The sequence below is a fragment of the Lichenostomus cassidix genome, chromosome 11 (genome assembly GCF_008360975.1).
Source record: "Lichenostomus cassidix isolate B80296 chromosome 11, HeHo_3.0, whole genome shotgun sequence".
In the NCBI taxonomy this organism is placed as follows: domain Eukaryota; kingdom Metazoa; phylum Chordata; class Aves; order Passeriformes; family Meliphagidae; genus Lichenostomus; species Lichenostomus cassidix.
This window is the reverse complement of record NC_139492.1, coordinates 6,896,817-6,916,066: the sequence shown is the minus strand read 5'-3', so window position 1 is coordinate 6,916,066 and position 19,250 is coordinate 6,896,817. Positions and strand designations below refer to the sequence as shown.

The following is a 19,250-nucleotide window of genomic DNA, read 5'->3' as shown; positions in this document are numbered from 1 at the left end:
CAGCAGTGGGGATGTGGCGCACAGGGGTCAGTGCTCTGCGCTGGGGCTGCAGCAAACTCGGTTCAAGCCGAGTCCCAGCGGCGCTTTTGCAGGAGCCACGTTGAGGAGGGAGGCAGGAGGCTGCGGGGAGTTGGGTTACACAGACACAGAGCCCGCGGTGGGCACCTGAAGGCCACCCCGCATATTCTCTTTCCCTTCCTCCCCATTCTTCAGAAAAGAATGCCTCTGCCCCACGGGGAACCCACCCTGTGAGCCAGCCCACCCACCGGTGCCCTCCAGCCCCACACATCCCCAACCCACCTCCCATTTCCCTGGGGAGAAGAACACATCTTCCCTTCAGCAGGAGAGTACAATTTTGTCCCATCCCTTGAAGTGTTCAAGGCCACGTTGGATGGGGCTTGGAGCATCCCAGTCTAGTGGGAGGTGTCCCTGCCCGTGGCAGGGGTTTGAAATGAGATGAATTTCAAGGTCCCTTCCAGCCTGAGCATCCCTGGTGTCTAAGAGTCTCAGGTTCCCAGTGCAGGCAGGGCTGCCTGAAGCCCTGCTTGTGGAGGCTGGGGACTGCAGGGGCTCTTCTCAGCTGAGACTGTCACTGAGGGGGCCTTTCAGGGGATACTGGGAGGATTCTGCACGGGAAAGCCTGGGGAAGGTATCATGGGACAGGAGCAGTGCCCAGGGTGGCACTGGGGAATGTGGCACTGCCATGCAGCATAAGGAGCTGCCCAGATGTGTCTTTTCCTGTGCCAACCCCTCTATCTTCTCTCAAATGCCTGGGGTCCACCTGGCCATGCTGGCAGCACCAGCATGCCCTGCCAGGGGCAGGACAAATGGAGAAGGGCTTTATTCACCCAGACAGGGAACAAGCAGCCCTGGGCAGTTATCCTCAGAGCACTGTGCAGGGGAAAGAACATGGCAGCCACCTCCCCAGAACACAGCAGAGGGACACCAAGACACCGGGAAGCCTCTCAGTGTGCAGCAGCCCTGAGCAGAGCTCTAGAGGCCACAAAGAACTCCTGGCCACCGCCAGACTGGCTTTGACAGACCATGGCTTGTCCATAAGGCCAGTCCTTCGTCCCTCCCCGTCCCTCCTCCTCCTCATGGCCAGCCCCTTGCAGCTCTCCCCTCCCCTGCAGCCCGGGTGCCTCTTGGCTGGACCTGCGTAAAAATTATAAAAGGCTGTTTGGCTTGGAGCCGTCCGGAGGATCCCGGCCGAGCCTGCCATGGGGAGCAGCGGCGCCGGGGTTGCGCTGCTGACGCTGTCGCTGCTCCTGCAGCCCACGTCCCAGTTCTGGCTCTTCAACGTCCTCTTTCCACCCACCACCACCCCAGAAGCTCCCCCGACCAACAGCACGCCGCCCGTGGTACTCGGTAAGGTCGCGCCAGCTCGGGCACCACGCGGGGTACAGGTGGGCACCGTGCAGCCCCCAAAGCAGATGGTGAAGTTGGGGTGCTGAGCTGCTTGTGACTCAGTGGGTTTTGGAGGTGATGGTTCTTGGCTGTCTGGATTGGAGCCACCAAGGAGGGGTGTCACACAGCTCCCCAGTCCCCTCCAATTCGCTGGGATAGGGACACCGGGCTGGCCATGGTCAGGGAGTGATTTTTGGAGCTGAGGGGACAGGCTGGGCACCCCAGAGAGAAAATGGGTCTCTGATATCTCACATCTGGCCCAGAGGGTGTTTTAGGGCTTGTTTGGATCTGGCGAACTCTGCTGGCAGAGGGATGGGGGCTGCAGCACAACCTCTTCTGCCACTTCCCAAAGTGGCTGCCATTGGCATGCTGGGTGCATACCCCACCTTTTGTTTTCCTGAAGCCCACCCCATCCTGTGTCTTCTCCCACTCCCTGGTGGTGGCTAAGTCATCCTCTGCTGCTGCAAAAGAGGATCCATCTCACATCCCACCCAATGCCCACTCTGACTGGGCAAGCCAGCAGGAAAAAGGCAACACGGAGGTTAAAGGAGATGTGGGGCCATCATCTCAGGGAGGTGGAAGCAGCCACCACCAGCTGGTACCTCTGTGCTGCATGGCTCTGCCTTCCTTTGCCCCTGTGCCATCACCAGGCACTCGAGCTCAGGCTTTACCATGAAACCCCTGCTGAGCAGAGTTGGGGTTTTCCTCCTTTTTCTCAAATCATGACAAGTTTCCCCTTAAAAAAAGGAGAAGAGAAAAAGCAGAAGATCCCTCCCTGCTACAATGCCTAGGGCTGACCCTGCAAAACTCCCTTCCCAGGGACATCAGGGCCCAAACCTCCATGTCCTGGTTGGTCAGAAGACCTGGGTCACTGTCACCAGGTGCCTTCTCTCAGGATTACCTGTGATGGCTGGAGCATCTCCTTTTGTCCCCAGTACCAGCCCCAGGCCATGTCCCACGGCCAGCCAGACCCGGATGCCCCTTGTGCTGCTTGGCTGCTCGGCATCCGCAAGTGACCCATCCCCCTGGGCCGAGCGTCCCGGAAACCCCCAGTGCCCTTGGGACCACTGATAACCCCTCTGCCCTCACACAGCTCCCTTAATAATTACCTAATGTCCTCTGGAAGGGGAGGCAGAGCTCAGGGCTGTGTGCCAGGGGCAGGGGGGTGCTGGCTGTGCACCTTCAGGAGCTGTCAGAGCAGCTCATGGTCCTGCTCCTCTTGCTGACCAGGGAAATCCCTCCTGCCCATTCCCTTCCAGGGCTCTCCTACACCTGCCTGATCCCCATCCAGAGGCTTTGAAGACAGGATTAGACCCTTCCTGTACCCCTGGGGACAGGCCACAGACATTAAGGAGCTGTGAGGCAGGTTTAGGGAGGTAACTGCTACATCTCCTTCCCTTCTCACATGGCATGAGGCACTCACGGTCCACACCAGCTCCTGCCGTGTATTGAGGGCAAGTCCTTGGACCTGCTGGGGCTTTGGGATTCGTCACCCGGTGCTCCCATTCCACCAGGTTCACTGTCCCCTGCAGTCATTCACCTCTTGTACTCACCCTCACAGTCAGTGCTGGCACTGGGAGCTGGCTCTTGGCTCCTGCACTCAGCTGGGAAAGCTCTCCACAGCGTCTGATCCCAGCACAGGCTCATGTATCAGGGTGGCACTGGGATGGGTGTCCCATCCCTGCTGGGGACCACACTGAAGCTCCCAGAGGCAGACCAAACACCCTGGTGACTGTCACCCTCCACTGAGGGAGGCCAGTGCACACAAGTGACCTTGATTAAAGCTGTGATGTGTTTCCTGCACACATTGTTCCCACTGAATTTCCACAGAGTACAATGCCACTCAGCATCGAACCATTTCAGTGACCCAAGGGTCAGTGGGACTGGGCTTGTAACTGGCTCTGTTCTCCCTCTGCGGTGTCTCCAGTGCCTGGGTGCCTTGGGAACCAGCTGGAAGCAAAGCTGGACAAGCCAGATGTGGTGAACTGGATGTGCTACCGCAAAACGGAGGATTATTTCACCATCTGGCTCAACCTCAATACATTCCTGCCAGTGGGAGTTGACTGCTGGATCGATAACACCAGGTACCATCCAACCCTACCCTGGGAGCTCCCTGGGGAAATGACCTACCAAGGATCACCCTCCCCTCTCCTCCCCCTGGCTGTGATCATGGAAAAAAATGGGAGGACCATGGGATTGTTTGGGAACACAAGTGGCTGGATACTTCTCTGAGCGCCTGTCCCTTCCCCATGTCCCTGCCATGTGCTCATGCCCAGCCAGACCACCCTGAGCACTCACTGGAGATGCTGCCACCCTGCCCAGGGCTCCAGGGTGAGGGGGCCATGGCAGCTGGTTCCATCAGGGCCTCCTAACCCAGGATGCCAGGCAGGCAGCATGGACACTCTCTGGGCTTCAGTGAACCTCACATCCACACAAGGCTTGGGAAAAGCCAGGTCCAAGCTGCTACCCAGTGATTTCCACCCATCCCCATGTCCCTCATGGGGATATGGCTCTTCTGCCACCTCCTGTCCTGTCCCCACAGGGTGGTGTACAACCGAACCTCTCGGAAAATGTCCAATGCCCCAGGGGTGCACATTCGCGTGCCTGGCTTTGGCAAGACCTATTCTGTGGAATACCTGGATCAGAGCAAGCTGGCAGGTGAGAGGAGGAGAGGCCACGGTGACTGGGGATCCGACATGCTCCCTGCAAATGGGGAGGTGTCCCCATGTCTCCAGCAGAGAGCCCAGGGCACTGGGAGTGAGGGGCATTAGCCCTGGGGACACACTCCAGTCGAGTGCTGGCAGGGACGACCCCATCTTTGACCCCAGTACTCAATGGGATGAACAGAGTCACTGTGTCTGGTTGGAGCCACTGAGCTGCAGGGCTTACCAGAGAACATTTTGGCCATGACCAGGACCAGGATGGAAAATGCTCGACAAGAGAAGACCACAGACCTAATTCCCACTTGTTCCCTTTGCCCACAGGTTACCTGCACACCCTGGTGCAGAACCTGGTGAACAATGGCTACGTGAGGGACCAGACGGTTCGGGCAGCCCCCTATGACTGGAGAGTTGGACCCCGTAAGTCTGGGGGTTGTGACCAGGGACCCCATGCAGGGAGGGAAGCAGGATGAGCCTTGTGCCATCATGCTCCCCTCTTGTCCACAGAGGAGCAGCCTGAATACTTCCAGAATCTGAAGGCGCTGATTGAGGAGATGCACGACAAGTACCAGAGAAGTGTCTTCCTCATCGCACACAGCATGGGCAACCTGCACATCCTCTACTTCCTGCTGCAGCAGACCCAAGCCTGGAAAGATCAGTACATTGGGGGGTTCATCTCCCTGGGTGCCCCCTGGGGAGGCTCCGTCAAGCCCCTCCGAATCCTGGCATCTGGTGGGTGACTCCTTGTGTGCAGCCACCTCTTACTTTTCTTTCCCTCTTGCAGAGATGGAAGGGTGGTGGTGGGCCAGGAAAGGAGACAGTGGCGAAAGAGATGTGGGACCCAGTTCCTGTTCAGCATCTTTGCAGCCCAGAAAGCCACAATCACTTGCCTAATGCTGACAGCCCAGAATATTTACAAGTCACAAGTCCAAAAAGGCATGAGATTAAAAATCATGTGCTTGAAGGTTTTAACATCTGGCCCCTTGCATTGCCCTTAAGTCACCTGCTTTTATTTTTCTCTGTTGCCACAAGAGCCAGAGATATTTTTAAGGTCGTCTGAGGTCATTCCATGGTCTTAGGACTCCAGACATACCAAAAATGCCAAGGCTTGAAGGAAACATGCAAATTGGCCACCCACTATTGGGCTCTGCTCGCTCCTGTGCCTGCAGGCAGGTGTGGAGGTGCTAGGGTTGCAGGGAAAGTTCAGGGCTGGGTTGGTCTGTGCCATCCCACACCCAGGTTTGTCTCCACTCAGTCCCCCTGAGCAGCTAGAGATGTGGAGAGAAGAGGCTATTTGAAGGCTGTTCTGGGTATCTGGAGCCATGGGGGTGAGGAGAGGACACATGGTCATGGGCAGGGTAGGGGTAAGGAGAAGACCTGAGATGAAACTAGCCAGGAGACAGTGGTGAGTCACTGGGAGGGCTGAGCCCAGCCCAGCTGCCCAAAGGCTCTGTCTGTGAGGGGACACTGCAGTGCTCTTTCTGATGAGTCCTTGTGTGTCCCGCAGGTGACGAACAGGGCATCCCACTCATGTCCAACATCAAGCTCCGTGAAGAGCAGCGCATGACCACCACCAGCCCCTGGATGTTCCCAACAACCCTAGCCTGGCCTGAGAGCCACGTTTTCATCTCCACACCCTCGTACAACTACACCTACCGCGACTACCAGCGCTTCTTCACCGACGTCAACCTGGAGGATGGCTGGTACATGTGGGAGGACATGAAGGACTTGCTGAAGGATTTACCCCCTCCTGGGGTGGACACATATTGCCTCTATGGCACGGGCTTCCCCACCCCAGAGACTTACGTTTATGACGAGCGTTTCCCTTATGAGGACCCCGTAGATATAATTTATGGCGATGGGGACGACAGTGTCAACACACGCAGCTTGGAGCTGTGCAAGCGATGGCGCGGCCAGCAAAAGCAGAAGGTGTATGTCCAGGAGCTACGAGGCGCCCACCACTTCAACATGATCTTCAGCAACCTGACACTCAGTTACATCAATGAAATCCTGCTGGGGAGCCAAGAGGAGCAGGGGGAGCCAGGGCACGCGAGATCCAGCCCAGAGGCTGGGAAGTTGGGGAAGATCCTACAGGAACACAAGGTCCTTAAGGAGCCTAAAAAGAACTGAAAGGAGTGAGGGTCAGCTTCCCTCCATGATGGTAGGCACCACAAACTGCCGTGCAGGGGAGCAAAGGACTTGGAGCTGAGTTTGGAAGGAAAGTGAGCAACACCAACAGCTCAGGTGGATGGGCTGGCACCCACTTCCACGCTGACTGGTTCTTCTTTCGGGAATGATGATTCATTTTACTTCAGAGGCTTGTCACTTCCCACTAGCGGGTGGATAATTAACCACGCTGCCAGCTCATTAACATCACACTCGTGAATTCCAGCGTACGCACAAGCCTTTGTCGCTAGCAAGCCATTTTTAGGCACTTTAGAGGCTGTGGACCCGTGGTGCCATAGCTTCTGCTCACCTGGGACAGAGCAACTCACATAACAAGAGCAGGCTCTGGCCTACCGGGTGGTCACAGAGGTAGCACAGGGGTGGCACAGTAGGTATGGCTTACAGAGCAGCGAGCTAGGCTCCTTGGGCAAGACCAACTTGAAACCAGCAGATTTACAAAATAATAAACACACTTTGCTTCTGCATGCTGAGTCTGCCTTGTCCTTTAGAGCTGGGTGGTGAAGCCAGCCATAACCAAAGAGTGAGGTGCTTGCTGCCTGCAGGCCAGCCAGGAGACAGGGCTTTGGGAAAAAACAAGGAGTCAATGATGGAACAGGGGTTGGTGATGGAAATGATGGAGACAAGGGCTGGCAACATGATGAGGGTGACAGTGTGGTTGGGGTTGGTGACATAACTAGGGTTGGTGACACTACTGGAGCTTGATGACGCAACTGGTGCTGGCAGATCAACTGAGATGGAAATATAACTGGCCTTGGAAATGTAACTGGGACTGGTGACGCAACTGGGGGATGCTAATGTAACTGGGGTTGGTAACACAAGTAGGGGTGGTGATGTAGCCAAGGCTGGAGATTCAAACAGGCTGGCGATGCAGCTTGCGACTGGCCATGCATCCGGGGCTGGCAATACAAATGTGGTGACACAGCCAGCGTTGGTCATGCAAGAGAGGCAGCAATGCAGCCGGGACAAGCTGTGCAACTGGGACCGGCTGGGCATCCAGGCCTGGCGACGGTGCCGGGCCCGGGGATGCCACCGGGACTGGCGATGCTGCCGGGGCTGGCGATGCTGCCGGGGCTGGCGATGCTGCCGGGGCTGGCGATGCTGCCGCGGGTGCCCCGAGCCCGCGTTGCGGAGCGCAGTTCGGGGCCGAGCCCGGCTCTGCCGCCGCGGGGCGGGGCGGGGCGGGGCTCTCCCTCAGCGCTCCTCTCCCATTGGCTGCGGCGCGCCAGGCGCGGCGCCGATTGGCGGGCGGCGGCGCGTGCTCGGGGCGCTGAGGCGGGCGGGGCGCGGAGCCGGCGCAGCCCCGGTGCCGCCGCGCTGGAGGCCGCGGGCTCGGGGGCCATGGGCTCGGGGGCGGCCGGCGGGCCGGGCAATGGCGCCCCGCTCTGCCCCTGCCCCTCGCCGCCGCCGCCTCCCGCACGGCGCTGCCCGCGGGGAACCCGCCGCCTCTCGGAAGCCGGGGCGGGGACGCGGCGGAGCGAGGGCGCGGCGGGGCGCGGGGGGCTGCGGGCCGCCGCCTCGCTGCCGCACATCGCGCGGGGCCGCGGGGAGGAGGGCGGCGGGCGGCGCAGCCCCTGCCTGCTCGTGGCACTGCGGCCGCGGAACGTGGAAGCGGAGCGGGAGCGGTTCTTCCGCGCCAGCTTTGCCTATGACCCGCAGTTCGAGTACGCGGAGCCGGTGCCCGCCGCCGTGCTGGACAAGTACGGGGCAGCCTCCGACCGGTTCGTGGCCCAGGTGAGGCGGGGCCGGGGAGGGATGCTCGGCCTGGGAGGAGGAGGAGGAGGAGGAGGAGAAAGAAGGGAGCGCAGCTCGCCCGTGGGCTGGTGCGAAAGTGTGGATATTCACATGCCACCGGGATGTGTCGTGGGGGACTGTTTCGTGGTGGGGCTGGCCAGAAGCTGGTGTATGGTCATAGAATTCTGGAATTGTTTGGGTTTGAAGGGATTTCAAAGACCATCTAATTACCCCCCACAGCCTGCCATGGACAGTGACATCTTCCGCTAGAGCGATTGCTCCCAGTCCCATCCAACCTGGCCTTGAACATTTCCAGGGATGGGGCAAGTTACATCTTCTCTGGGCAACCTGTGCCAGTGCCTCGTCGCCCTCACTGGGAAGAATTTCTTCCTAATGTCCGAATTAAACCCACCTTCTGTCAATTTAAGGCCGCTCGCCTTTGTCCATGTGAAACCTTACCTGCTTTCCTTGCCAGCTGCTGCCTGATCCCTCTGCCCTTAACACCTTTTGTACCCTGCTTTAGAACACTCACCCTGTGATTTCTTAAGCCTGTTTTTAGTAACGTCACCTACCTGCAGGAATAGTAAATGCTCCATGGGTGACATGGGTCATGCTGGTTCTGGATGATGCTACCAGCATCCACGCCCTGGCCAGGTCAGATGGGGCTTTGAGCATTCTGGTCTAGTGGAAGGTGTACCAGCCCATGGAGGAGGATTGGAATGAAATGATCTTAAATTCCCCTTTCCAGCCAAACCAGTATGTGTTTCTATGATCTGACTGGCTCCTGCTTGTGTTGGGAGCTGTACTCCATCAGGGACACCTTGCTGGCATGCTTTTGCACTTGTTGCTGTAGAAATAACAGCCAAGGAGCGCATGGGTAACACCATGGGAAATGGTCCTTAGCGTGATGAATGACCTGGTGATTAAGTCTGGCTTTTTTTCTGGAAGGTCTAAAGGTTGTCCAGTGTGGCAGCATCCTAAGGCATCAGCAAACGTGGTCAGTAACAATATTAGTTGGTGTAGACTCCACTTAAGGAGTCTGTATTATGTTGCTTAATTGTTTCGTTTGTTTACACACTACTGAAACATTTCTGACTTGCTCTGGGATGGCACTGAGCTCCTGGTCATTCAACAGGAGAAAAGAGACAGGAGTGTGCTTTCAGGGTGCTCTGCCCTCAAACAAGCCTTTTGTGGATGCAGGAATAGAGTTACTCTGTGCCTTTGCCCTGGGCTTGGAGCTGGGAGCCTGGCCATGCCCCAAAACCAGTTTGCTCCTGGGAGTGGGCATCCTGCCTCTGGGAAGAGCATCCTTTCTGCCACACAAACAGGGGAGCAGATAAAAACCTCCTTTAATCTTGAATTCAGACTGGCACATCAGAGGTGTTTCTTTGCTCCTCTCAGTTGGGAGTTATTCAAATAACAACTTCTTCACTGATTTATTTATTGTTTTCTGAATGTTTACTTATTCCCACATCACTACCCGTGCGTCTGCCTGGATTATTATCCAGATGATTCAGGCCCTTTCTGTAAACAGCTTTCTAAGCAGTTTGTCATTCCCAGTGTGTGCCATACCTCTGCCCCAGATAAACTGGTGCCAGCAAGGCTCTTGCAGGGGAGACACTCTGACTCCTGCAAAGACCTCGCTGGCTTTCGGCATTTCCCTCCTATATTTCATTTCCTGAATCGTGCAATAAAATGAGTTGCTCAGAGCTCTTTCACCCCGTGCTTTCTCTTTTGGTGCAGTTGGCTTGCAGCAGAGTAAAAGATGAATAATTGAGATTATTTTTCTCTGGGCAGTGCTTTGAATGAATGGAATTAAGGGTTTGTGATCACTGTGGATTCTAAAAGCTTTTGCAAGAGATATTAAGTGTTGAGTGTTTCTGCCAATGTTTCTCCAAGTTTTCCGGCAATGGTCCGATGGGACAGCATTCATGGCACTGTTCCTTTGCTCTTACCCTGTAGTAACCTCCTTCCAGTCTCTTTTATTTTGGGAAGCATTTTTCCTTGCCAGCTACCTCTTAGCTTTAAACAGCCTTTGTTTCCAAAGACCTTCATTAATCATGGAGTTTAAATAAATGAGACATTTTGCTAAGTCAGCATCCTTGGACACAAACAGACAAACCAGCACCAGCTCCCTGCTTCCAGCTGCTCTGCATGTACTTGGGGGGTTATTTTATTTTTTTAATAAAAAATATAAATAAACCAGGAGAATTCTTGCAGCTCCATGGAGGTTCATCACCCTGGAGATCACATCCCTGGTTTGTCACATGAATCTGTGTGGCACCAGCACAGAGCTGGGGCTGAGGGATTTGTTATCCCAGTGCATATGGTGGGTGCATGATTTGAGGATGCTCAGAACATTCAACTTGGTATCTCAGGAATTTTGCTCACCAGGATGTGCTCTGAAGGTCAGGGAGGAGCTCTTTGGTTGTCTTACTCCTGGGCACCAGCTGTGCTGATTTTCTCTTGGCTCCATAGTTTGGGTCCCCTGAGAGGAGAGAGAACAAGTGGCTGAGCAGAGGTGGGAGGATGAAAGGTCCTTTTTCTGCTGTGGTCAGCTGGAGGTTCCTTGCAGTGCTGTAAAAATGAACCTGGTTGTTTCACAAAAAAAACCAAACCAAAAAACCCCAAACAAACAAACAAAAAAACCACAACCCAAAAAAACCCACCCCAACCCCCCAGAAAACAAAACTGACAACAGAAAAACTGTGCACAGCTTCTCCTGGAAGACACCGTAAGTGACTGGAGAATAAAAACCAGCTGTGAAAACTGACCAGGGAAGGAAAATCAGGACTTTCTGCAGTGATAGAGGAAGATGCTCACCAGATGCAGACCATAAACCCCCATCTTAGGATCATAGAATTGTTTAGCTGGGATAAGACCCTTAAGATCAAGTCCAGCTGTTACTTCAGCGCTGTCAATCCCACCACTAAACCACATCCCCAAGTGCCACATCTACATCTTTTAAATACCTCCAGGGATGGTGACTCCACCACTGCCCTGGGCAGCCTATTACAATGCTTGACAACCCTTTCCATAAAGAATTCTTTTTCTAATATCTGACTTAAACCTCCCCTAGCACAACTTGAGCCATTTCCTCTTGTCTTACGGGGTGGTGGATGATTTGAGTACCAGTACTGGTGGTGAGCACTGATCTTCTGATCCTGGGTTACCTTAGGGACCAGGGAGGGGCAGCAATTGGTCCTGGGCTGGGAAGCTTGGCAACAGCCCAGCCAGGTTTGCAGATGCAATAAAACTGCTGGAAAAGCTCCAGAATTGGTTGAAAGTCATCTGCTTTGGAATATATACTAATATAATATTAATATAGTATATTATATTAATATATATTCCAATGACTGGAGAAAGTAACTGCTTGAAAATGTCTGGAATGAAAGCACACTTTTTGGAGAGGAAATGTGCTAATAAATGTTCATATTTAATAGATGTTCCATAAATGTTAATGTGAATAATGGAGCACATGATGCTTTTAATAGGAGGCTGCTGGGTGTGCAGCAGGCTGGTGGTGCTGAGACCCCATTTGAAGCAGCATCACTGCAGAGGGCAATGCACAGCGTTGCTGCTGGGCTTGGAATCCAACACTGTAGTAAGAAACGGGGAAAAAAGCAAGCTGGGAAGCTGGAGATCTTTGTGCAAGCACTGGAGTTTGCAAGGAGAACTAAAAGCAGAAAAGATTGAAAATAATAATGGATTTAACCACACTGTGACAATGCGGTTTCACTTCTGCTTTGCCCCGTTCCCACAAGGGATGCCTGCAAGGGTGACAAAAAGCAGAATTATGCTGTGTGTCATGCTGATTGTGTGAAGAGTCCATCTGTCCTGGTGGCCACCTCCAGCCAGCTCAGCCTCCTTGGTTTTTTAGATCTTGCAAAACCACATCTCATTTTAGAGGCGTTAATCAGGGGTTATCTTCACTGGGGTTGTTGCACGTGGGATTTTAAGGTGTATTTATTAGCAGGGAGGTGTTTGTGCTGATGTTTGTACTTTCTGCGTGCCACAGGCCATCAGGATCATTCGCACTGTCCTGGAGAAGTACGGCACCTACGAGAGCTTCGAGGTCGCCACGGGCGGGAGGCTGCTGAGCAAGTGCCAGATCTGGTCTGTGATCCGAAAGTACATGCAGAAGGAAGGCTGTGTGGGAGAGGTAATCTGTGTCCCTCCTTAATCACTTGTAAAATAACAGCAAAGTATTTATGTTCTGATAAAAAGGACTCAGATTAAGAAATGTTTTGGCTACAAAGAGGAAGCTGCTCTGAGCAGTGGTGTCCTTTCACCTCCAGCTTCACCATACCCTGGCTTTAGAACATGGGTGCTGGTTCCCCACAAACTTTCTGTGATGTTTTCCATGTGTATCTCCTATGCTTGAGACAGAGGGAGGAGCTGCTGCTTGTCTGCGTGGCCGTGCCAGGAGCCTTTTGCTGCGTGCCTGAGGCATCAGTTATTGTTGGGAAGTCATCTCTTGCTGTTGGCAGTGGGGGGGCAGACTTCTCCAACAGCTGCCTTAACCCACATGTCCAAAAGCAAAGCCAGGGGAAGAAATTTCCTGCTGTCCTGCAAGACATGCTGGGTTTTGGTGCTTTGAAACCCCAAGCTTGGGTTTTAAGGCTGGGAAATACATGCTTAAGATATAACAGTAGCCCTGTGGGATGGAGCCAGGGGAGAAGTTCAATGTCTCTTAACCTGGTTTTTCTGCACAGCCTGCAGGATCCAGCATGGGACATCCCATGGCTGCCATTAAGGAGCTTTTTTTCCCTCTTCTGCCAGCAAGGTGTGGACAAAACACTGCCACCGTCCTGGGTTCAAGGTCTGAGAAGGATTTCTGGACCTGGCTTTGCTTGAGTTGGCTTGCAGGCCTCCCTGGGGCAGTTGGCTACAGGGCAGGGACTGTGCACTGCTGGCTGGTGTGGGGGCTTCCTCACCACTGCTTCTTGGCCAGACTCTTTTTTCCTACCTCTGATTTTTCACCTCTGTCTCCAAAGAGGATTATTGATGAGCATTTCTCTGAAGCATCACCTCCCCCACTGGTACCCAGCACATTCCATGCCTGCAAAAGCAGGAATGAGTGGTCCCCTGAGGTCCCCCCTGCCCAAGGACATTCCTCCTCAAGCACCCTTGGTTTGCCATAATGCCTGCTGAGGGTGTCTCTGGGATGTGGATTTGGTACCTTAGTCCTTCTAAGCCTTTGCTTGGGATAGAAAGGATTTCTGCAGATCTTTTCCTTTGCCTTTGAATGCCCAGAGCCAGTCACAATATCCAGCCAAGCAGTTGACAGTCTTACAGACCTGCATGTATGACTTGATAGTTGAGCTCTGTTGCTCAGGTTTATTAATGGATTAAATTCAGCTACTCTCTTCTGCATTAATTGAGCTCAGGCTGGGCAGAGAGCCATTGATTTTCTTACATATTGGTATACAACTGGCTTCCTTCCAGCCCTGTGTCATTCTCCCTGTGCTCAGAGCTATTAGGAGTTGGACTCAATGAACCTTGTGGGTCCCTTCCAACTTGGGGCTTTGTGTGATTCAAGGGAAAGCAGGGTTCAGTCACTGTTTGCACATTGGTGTGTGAGATATGTGGGTATTTTATCTGGGACTTTAGATAAGTGCTTTTGAAGCAATTAAAGCATTGGTTTTTTTTCCTTTGGAAATTTTGCTGGATGTGTCTGGGATAGGGAAGAGACAAGGGTTTCACCTTCTCTTGATATAGCAATGTTGGCAGAGCTTGCTCCCTGTACAAGACCAAAACTTGCTGAAACTTCTGTGTCGGTGATAATCTCACACCCTGTCGGGGAACTGGGTGGTTTCAGGCGTGTATCTCCCTCCCTGCACCTGTATCTCTGATTCCTGACTTTCACCATCTGTGCCCTGTCTGTTCTGCTGTGCCCTTTGCTTCCCTGATACATACTAATTATGATGGCTTGCTTAAAAGAGAAGAAACTCGTGTGGGGGTAGCATTAGCCCAGAGCACGAGCAGCTGGTGCGTCCCTAACCACAGGCAGCCCTGGCAGGCAGCGTGGCCAGGCTGGTGGCAGCCACTGCAGCTGCCCTTTGTCCCCAGCACTGATCGGCAAAGGCAAGATCACCACAGGCAGCGCGCTCCTGGGTAAGTGTTTGTGCTGTAATTAACTTTGTGCCCTCAAAAGCTGCTTTGTCGGGGTCCAAGCTGCAGACCCTAAAGCTCTTCTGCTTTTCTTTTGACTCAGGACAGATATGATGCTGCTGGAGGTTTCAGTATGGATTTCAGTGGGCTCACAGCTTGCAGCAGAGAAACACCTGGCCCCAATGGTAAGTGCTGCATGGCAATCCCTGAGGTTGTGGAGTGTTGTCAGCCTAAACAGTGCTAGCTGGTGTCTCCTGGGATCCCATCAATGGTGTCCCTCTACCTCTGAGATGCTTGCTCAGTGCTGGAGGTCCTGAGCAGTGCCAGGTTACTGGGGAGAGACGTATACCCCTGTGCCATGGGGACCACCAGAAGCCTTCCCTCTCTCTTTCTCCATCACAAAAACTGAGCAGAAGCATGGACCACAAGGATGCACTGGGGATGCTGCTCAGAATGAGAGAGGTCACAGACCTGGAGAGCTGGTGCTGCTGCTCCAGGAGCAGGATTTTGGTTGGAGTTGCAGCCCTGGTTGTAACAGTACCTGCTAAGCTGGAGAGTCCCAAAACAAGGCAGGTGGTGCTGCTCACCAGGATGGGCTGCTGCAGCAGGAGAAGGGCTGCAGTGGGCAGTGTAGGAAACTGTGGCCTCTGGCATTGCCCAGAGTCCCTTTCCATTGCTCCTGGGTGACTGGCTCTGCACAGGGAATCAGAGGTGAACTGGCAAGTCTCTTCTCAGCGATGGAGGGATTCCTTTTCATGCCGGTGTATTTTAACCCAGGTAAGCAGTTGCACTGTAAGTATTTTATGCTGTTTGTTTGCCCAGCGGTGGACTCTGTTATGCTGCACTTTTGGCTTTCATAATAAATAATAATAATAATAACAATAATAAATCTGACTTAAAGCAAACCAATTCAGTCTCCTCTCTTTTTTTTTAATAAGAGTTGTCATGTAGTAACACATGCATGTGTTTTCATCCTCAAAAGTGTCAGCTGTGAAATAATAGATGGTTTGTAGAGTTAAAAGGTGTGTAGGGGATTTTGATTGCTATCCTGAGGTTTGCCACTGCCAAACCTTGGATGCAAGAGCACCCAGGGACCATTTCCTCTGATAATGGATGATGCAGCTTTGAGTCGCTGCAGATCTGAACTCAGGTGGTCAGAAAGTGCTGCTTGGCTGGCACACTAACTCATGGAGAGCAGCTCTCTTGGCTCCAGCACCTGTGATAGCCAGGTTTCTCAAAATAACAGTTTTTTCTGTGTAAAGATACTGAGTAGTCCTTCACATGCAATGCCCAACCCTGCTGTGAGTTGTGGCCAGCGCACACTGTTCCTTCTGTGAGGGTGAACTGGCGTGGAGCCATCCTCACTGCTGATGTCTTGGAGCCTCGAATGGGAGAATCCATGGAGGAGTCCATGAAAATGGAGCCAGAGCCTTGAATCCCTTGGGAGATGTTTCTTGGAGGGTGCAGAGCCATTACAAAGCTGGTGCTGTTGGGTGTTCATAGTGGGGTTGTTTTGAGGGCCAAAGTTACTGCCCCATCTCATTGCCAATGAGGATGCAGAAGGGGGACCAGGCAGGTCTCCAGAGGCTGTCCATCCTGTGTGGCCACAAAACTCTGGGCAGCTCATGGGAACAAGCTAGGGAGGGTGATGCTGGAGCCAGAGGGATTCTGGAGGAGCCTTCCCAGGAGCTGCCTGCTCCCCTGCAGTGCCTGCTCAGCTTTGTTGGCTGTAAAGAGATTAAAGGAGCTACTTCATCCCTGCATGAGATCATCTTTCTCCTCTCATTATCCCCCCACCCCCAAAGGCTCTTGCTGTCTATCATTCCTTTGGGGAGCTGCAGCACAATCCAGTGATGGTGCAGCAGTGCCAAACAGTGCCATCCGTGGTGTCAGTGGGTTTTTCTGACCATCTGTCACCATCTCAGCCTCTGCTGAGAGCCAAAACCCTGCTGATGGCCATTGCTTCCTCCTTCTTCTGCAGGTGGTGGTGCAGCTCACCGATGACCTCCTGTCCCAAGCAGTGATGATGGTGGAAGACAGCCGGCCCACGTTGGCCATCAACCTGGCCGGAGCCCGGCAGCACTGGCTGGAGGGGATGCTGCGCCATGAGATAGGTCAGCGAGGCTGGCTGTGGGTGGGGGCAGAGCAGGGGGATGCTGTGAGCATCCTTGGGGTAATGCCCTGGGGCAAGGTGGTACCCACAGGTCCTGCAAGGAGGCATCCTCGAGGGGGGCTCCTGGGCAGGTTCTGGAAGGGGCTGAGGCCACCTGGGTCCCTGTCTGTGTGCAGGGAGAGGGGTGTTGGGCACCCACCTGTTTATCCATGTCTAGCCTCCCCCTGGGCACCAGAACAAACAGATGTCCCATGGCATCATCACCAGCCAAGACTGGAGCAGGCACTCATGGGTGCTGGGATTTGGCCCCAACACCAGCAACTTGGGATGGGGGGGGTGGGAGTTGAGCATTCTGGGGCTGTGGCTGATAACACTCACTCCTGTCCCCCCTCCCCAGGCACCCACTACATCCGGGGGGTCAACAACACCCGCCAGCCCTGGCACACCTCCGAGGGCCGCAAGCAGTACAGCCTGAAGCCCGCCAACCCCACGGAGGAAGGCTTGGCCAGCCTGCACAGCGTCCTCTTCCGCAAGCAGCCCTTCCTGTGGCGGGCAGCCCTGCTCTACTACACCATCGAGCGCGCCAGCCGCCTCTCCTTCTCCGCCCTCTTCCAGGACCTGGAGCAGTATGTGCAGGATGCTGGCGTCCGGTGGGAGTACTGCGTGCGGGCAAAGCGGGGCCAGACGGACACCTCACAGCCAGGTACCACTCGGGGGGGTATGAATTGAATTTTGGGAGGAATTTTTTTTTTTTTTTTTTTTTTTTTAAGGAAAGACAGAGGGTGAATATGTTCTGCTGATGTGTGGGCTGAGCATCACCAGTCCTGTAGAATGTGAGTTGGCACAGGCAGACAGAACAGCCACAAACTGGTGGCTAGAACACAAAGTAAATTTATTTCCATTATCTCACTAACTGGGGTATCCCCAGAGCAACATCCAACACCTGGGCAGAGGAACAGGAGATCAAAGGATCACCAACCTGCTGTTCACAGGCTTATCAAGAGTTACACCCAGGTGCAAGGTCACTTGAGCAATTTACAATCCTCCAGATCAGTGTTCTGCTTTTAACCCTTTCCTTCCAACACAGGCACAGCAGCCAGCACCAACCTCCCTGTCCCATGGGAGCAACTCGCACAAGCTCTTGGGGAAGCAGCAGGCAAAGGAGAGGAAAAAATGAGCATTACTGTGGATACATTTGGATGCTTGCAGTGGTTTACCCTTAAGGTTTACCCTTAAAAAAATTACTTGGGAAGAAGCATGAAAGTATCCCAGTGAAGTTTGTGGCTCTCACTGCACCTGGCTGCCTCCCCAGTGCTCATTCCTTGGGATGCAGCGGTCCTGAGCCCTGGCACACTGGTTGTCAGTGCCCTCATTCTGGTTATTGTGGTCAGCAGATGTTCAGGCAAGTGGAGGGTGCTGGGAAGCCAGGTGCTCTCTCCCAGGTTTTTTCTGCTGTTCCAGGCTGTTTCAGTAAGGACCAGGTGTACCTGGACGGGATTCTCCGCATCCTGCGCCACCGGCAGACCATCGACTTCCCACTGCTGGCTGCACTTGGAAAGGTATCAAGCCAGGGTGAGGGTTGGACAGGCAGGGAGTGGCTGATCCCAGAGTCCCATCCCATCCCAAAGCTCACATGTGCTCCCTTGATCTCATGGCTTCCCAAAAACCAGTCTTTGCCTGGCAGCCCTTCAGCTCTTTGCCTTTCCCTACGCTTACAAGTCTCTGTAGCAGGGAAAGGCTGTGCTGGCTAGGATGCAAGGAAGGACAGGACAATCCATAATCCTCTGTGGGAGACATTCGGGAAGAGGCTTAACCCAGCAGGTTAAGCCTTTCTGGCCCTTGGCCACAGCAGTCCTGCTGTCACCTGTCCTTGCAGTGACCGAAATTACCAAAAGCACAAATCCTTGCAAATCCCACACTCCCAGCTCTCCCACTGCCTCCCCACAGGCAGCAGGGATGTTTGGGAAGTTGGGGGAGTGACCCAGGGGGCCTGAAAGGGGACCAGATATCCCCCATGGCAACTGCCAGGGTTTGGGATGGAGGGGACTGACCCCATTTCTGTGCTTCCTGCCAGGTGTCCTATGAAGATGTGAATCGGCTGAAGAAATTTGGGGTCCTGGATAAAGCCCGCATCCCCCATTTCATGCAGGACCTGGAGCGGTACATGAAGCAGCTGGATCACATTGTCACCACCAATGGCCTGAACGAGGAGGAGCTGGAGCAGCTGCTGCCTGACTGAGGGGCACCCCTCAAACCAGCACCCCAAGGGTGTAACTGGTGCTGTTTATTGGGTATTTATTGGGGCTGGAGCAGAGGGCAGAGCCCGAGGTGGGCGCTGTGCATGTACCGCTGTGTAGGGTAGCGCGGCCGAGGGCCCGTGTGGTTGTGTTGATGTGTCCCCCCACATCGTCCCTGTGTATTTTGGGGATGGCTGTGCAGCTCCACGCGGCTTTGGGGAGCCGGAGAAGAGGGTTCAGGGGGAGTGAGGGTGGAGTTGGGGCAATGTGCTGGTCCCTTAGTGCAGAAGGCTGTGCAGGGGGAGTTGCAGTGTGGGGATTGCTGTAGGGTAACGGGAGTGCTCCCAGCACTGCGAGGGCACCTACTTGGGACCAGCACAGGACTGGGGGCTCTGGGCTGTGCCTGGCAGGGAATAAGGGCTGGCCTGCACCCACAGATTGCCCCATGGATGCCTTTTCCACTCCCTACCCTTTCCCTCATGTCTCCCACCAGCAGCAGGAAGGACTTTAATCCCCCATGGCCAATCTCTGCCCAGCTCTGCACCCCAGCTACAGCCACCCTGCCTGGCTTTGAGGACTCAGGGTGGGGACTGGGCTTGATGTTAGGAAAAAGCGTGTAATAAAGGTGATGTAATGGAAAGGACGTGTGGGCAAAAGGTTGTGCATAGCATAAAAAATCAGGCTAGCACCACTGTGAACACCCACCGTGCTTCTTGCTGGCACAGGCAAAGCTGGATGGTTTGAGCTGGTGCGTCAGGGGCTGGAATGGGTCATGGAGTGTGAAAAACAACATACTGGGCA

General features: G+C 54.1%; 2 protein-coding genes across 2 annotated transcripts; both read left to right on the top strand.

Annotated features, from left to right (window-relative positions):
• Positions 1–1,157: 1,157 nt before the first annotated feature.
• Positions 1,158–6,718, top strand: LCAT (lecithin-cholesterol acyltransferase). The gene is made up of 6 exons (XM_085071590.1): positions 1,158–1,368; positions 3,335–3,491; positions 3,950–4,065; positions 4,392–4,487; positions 4,575–4,799; positions 5,575–6,718. The coding sequence occupies exons 1-6, from the start codon at positions 1,221–1,223 to the stop codon at positions 6,195–6,197; spliced, it is 1,365 nt and encodes a 454-aa protein (XP_084927716.1). The 5' UTR covers positions 1,158–1,220; the 3' UTR covers positions 6,198–6,718.
• An 821-nt stretch (positions 6,719–7,539) lies between these two features.
• On the top strand, positions 7,540–19,089 carry MATCAP1 (microtubule associated tyrosine carboxypeptidase 1). The gene is made up of 6 exons (XM_085071594.1): positions 7,540–7,985; positions 12,004–12,147; positions 16,081–16,213; positions 16,610–16,915; positions 17,674–17,771; positions 18,287–19,089. The coding sequence occupies exons 1-6, from the start codon at positions 7,593–7,595 to the stop codon at positions 18,449–18,451; spliced, it is 1,239 nt and encodes a 412-aa protein (XP_084927720.1). The 5' UTR covers positions 7,540–7,592; the 3' UTR covers positions 18,452–19,089.
• Positions 19,090–19,250: the final 161 nt, after the last annotated feature.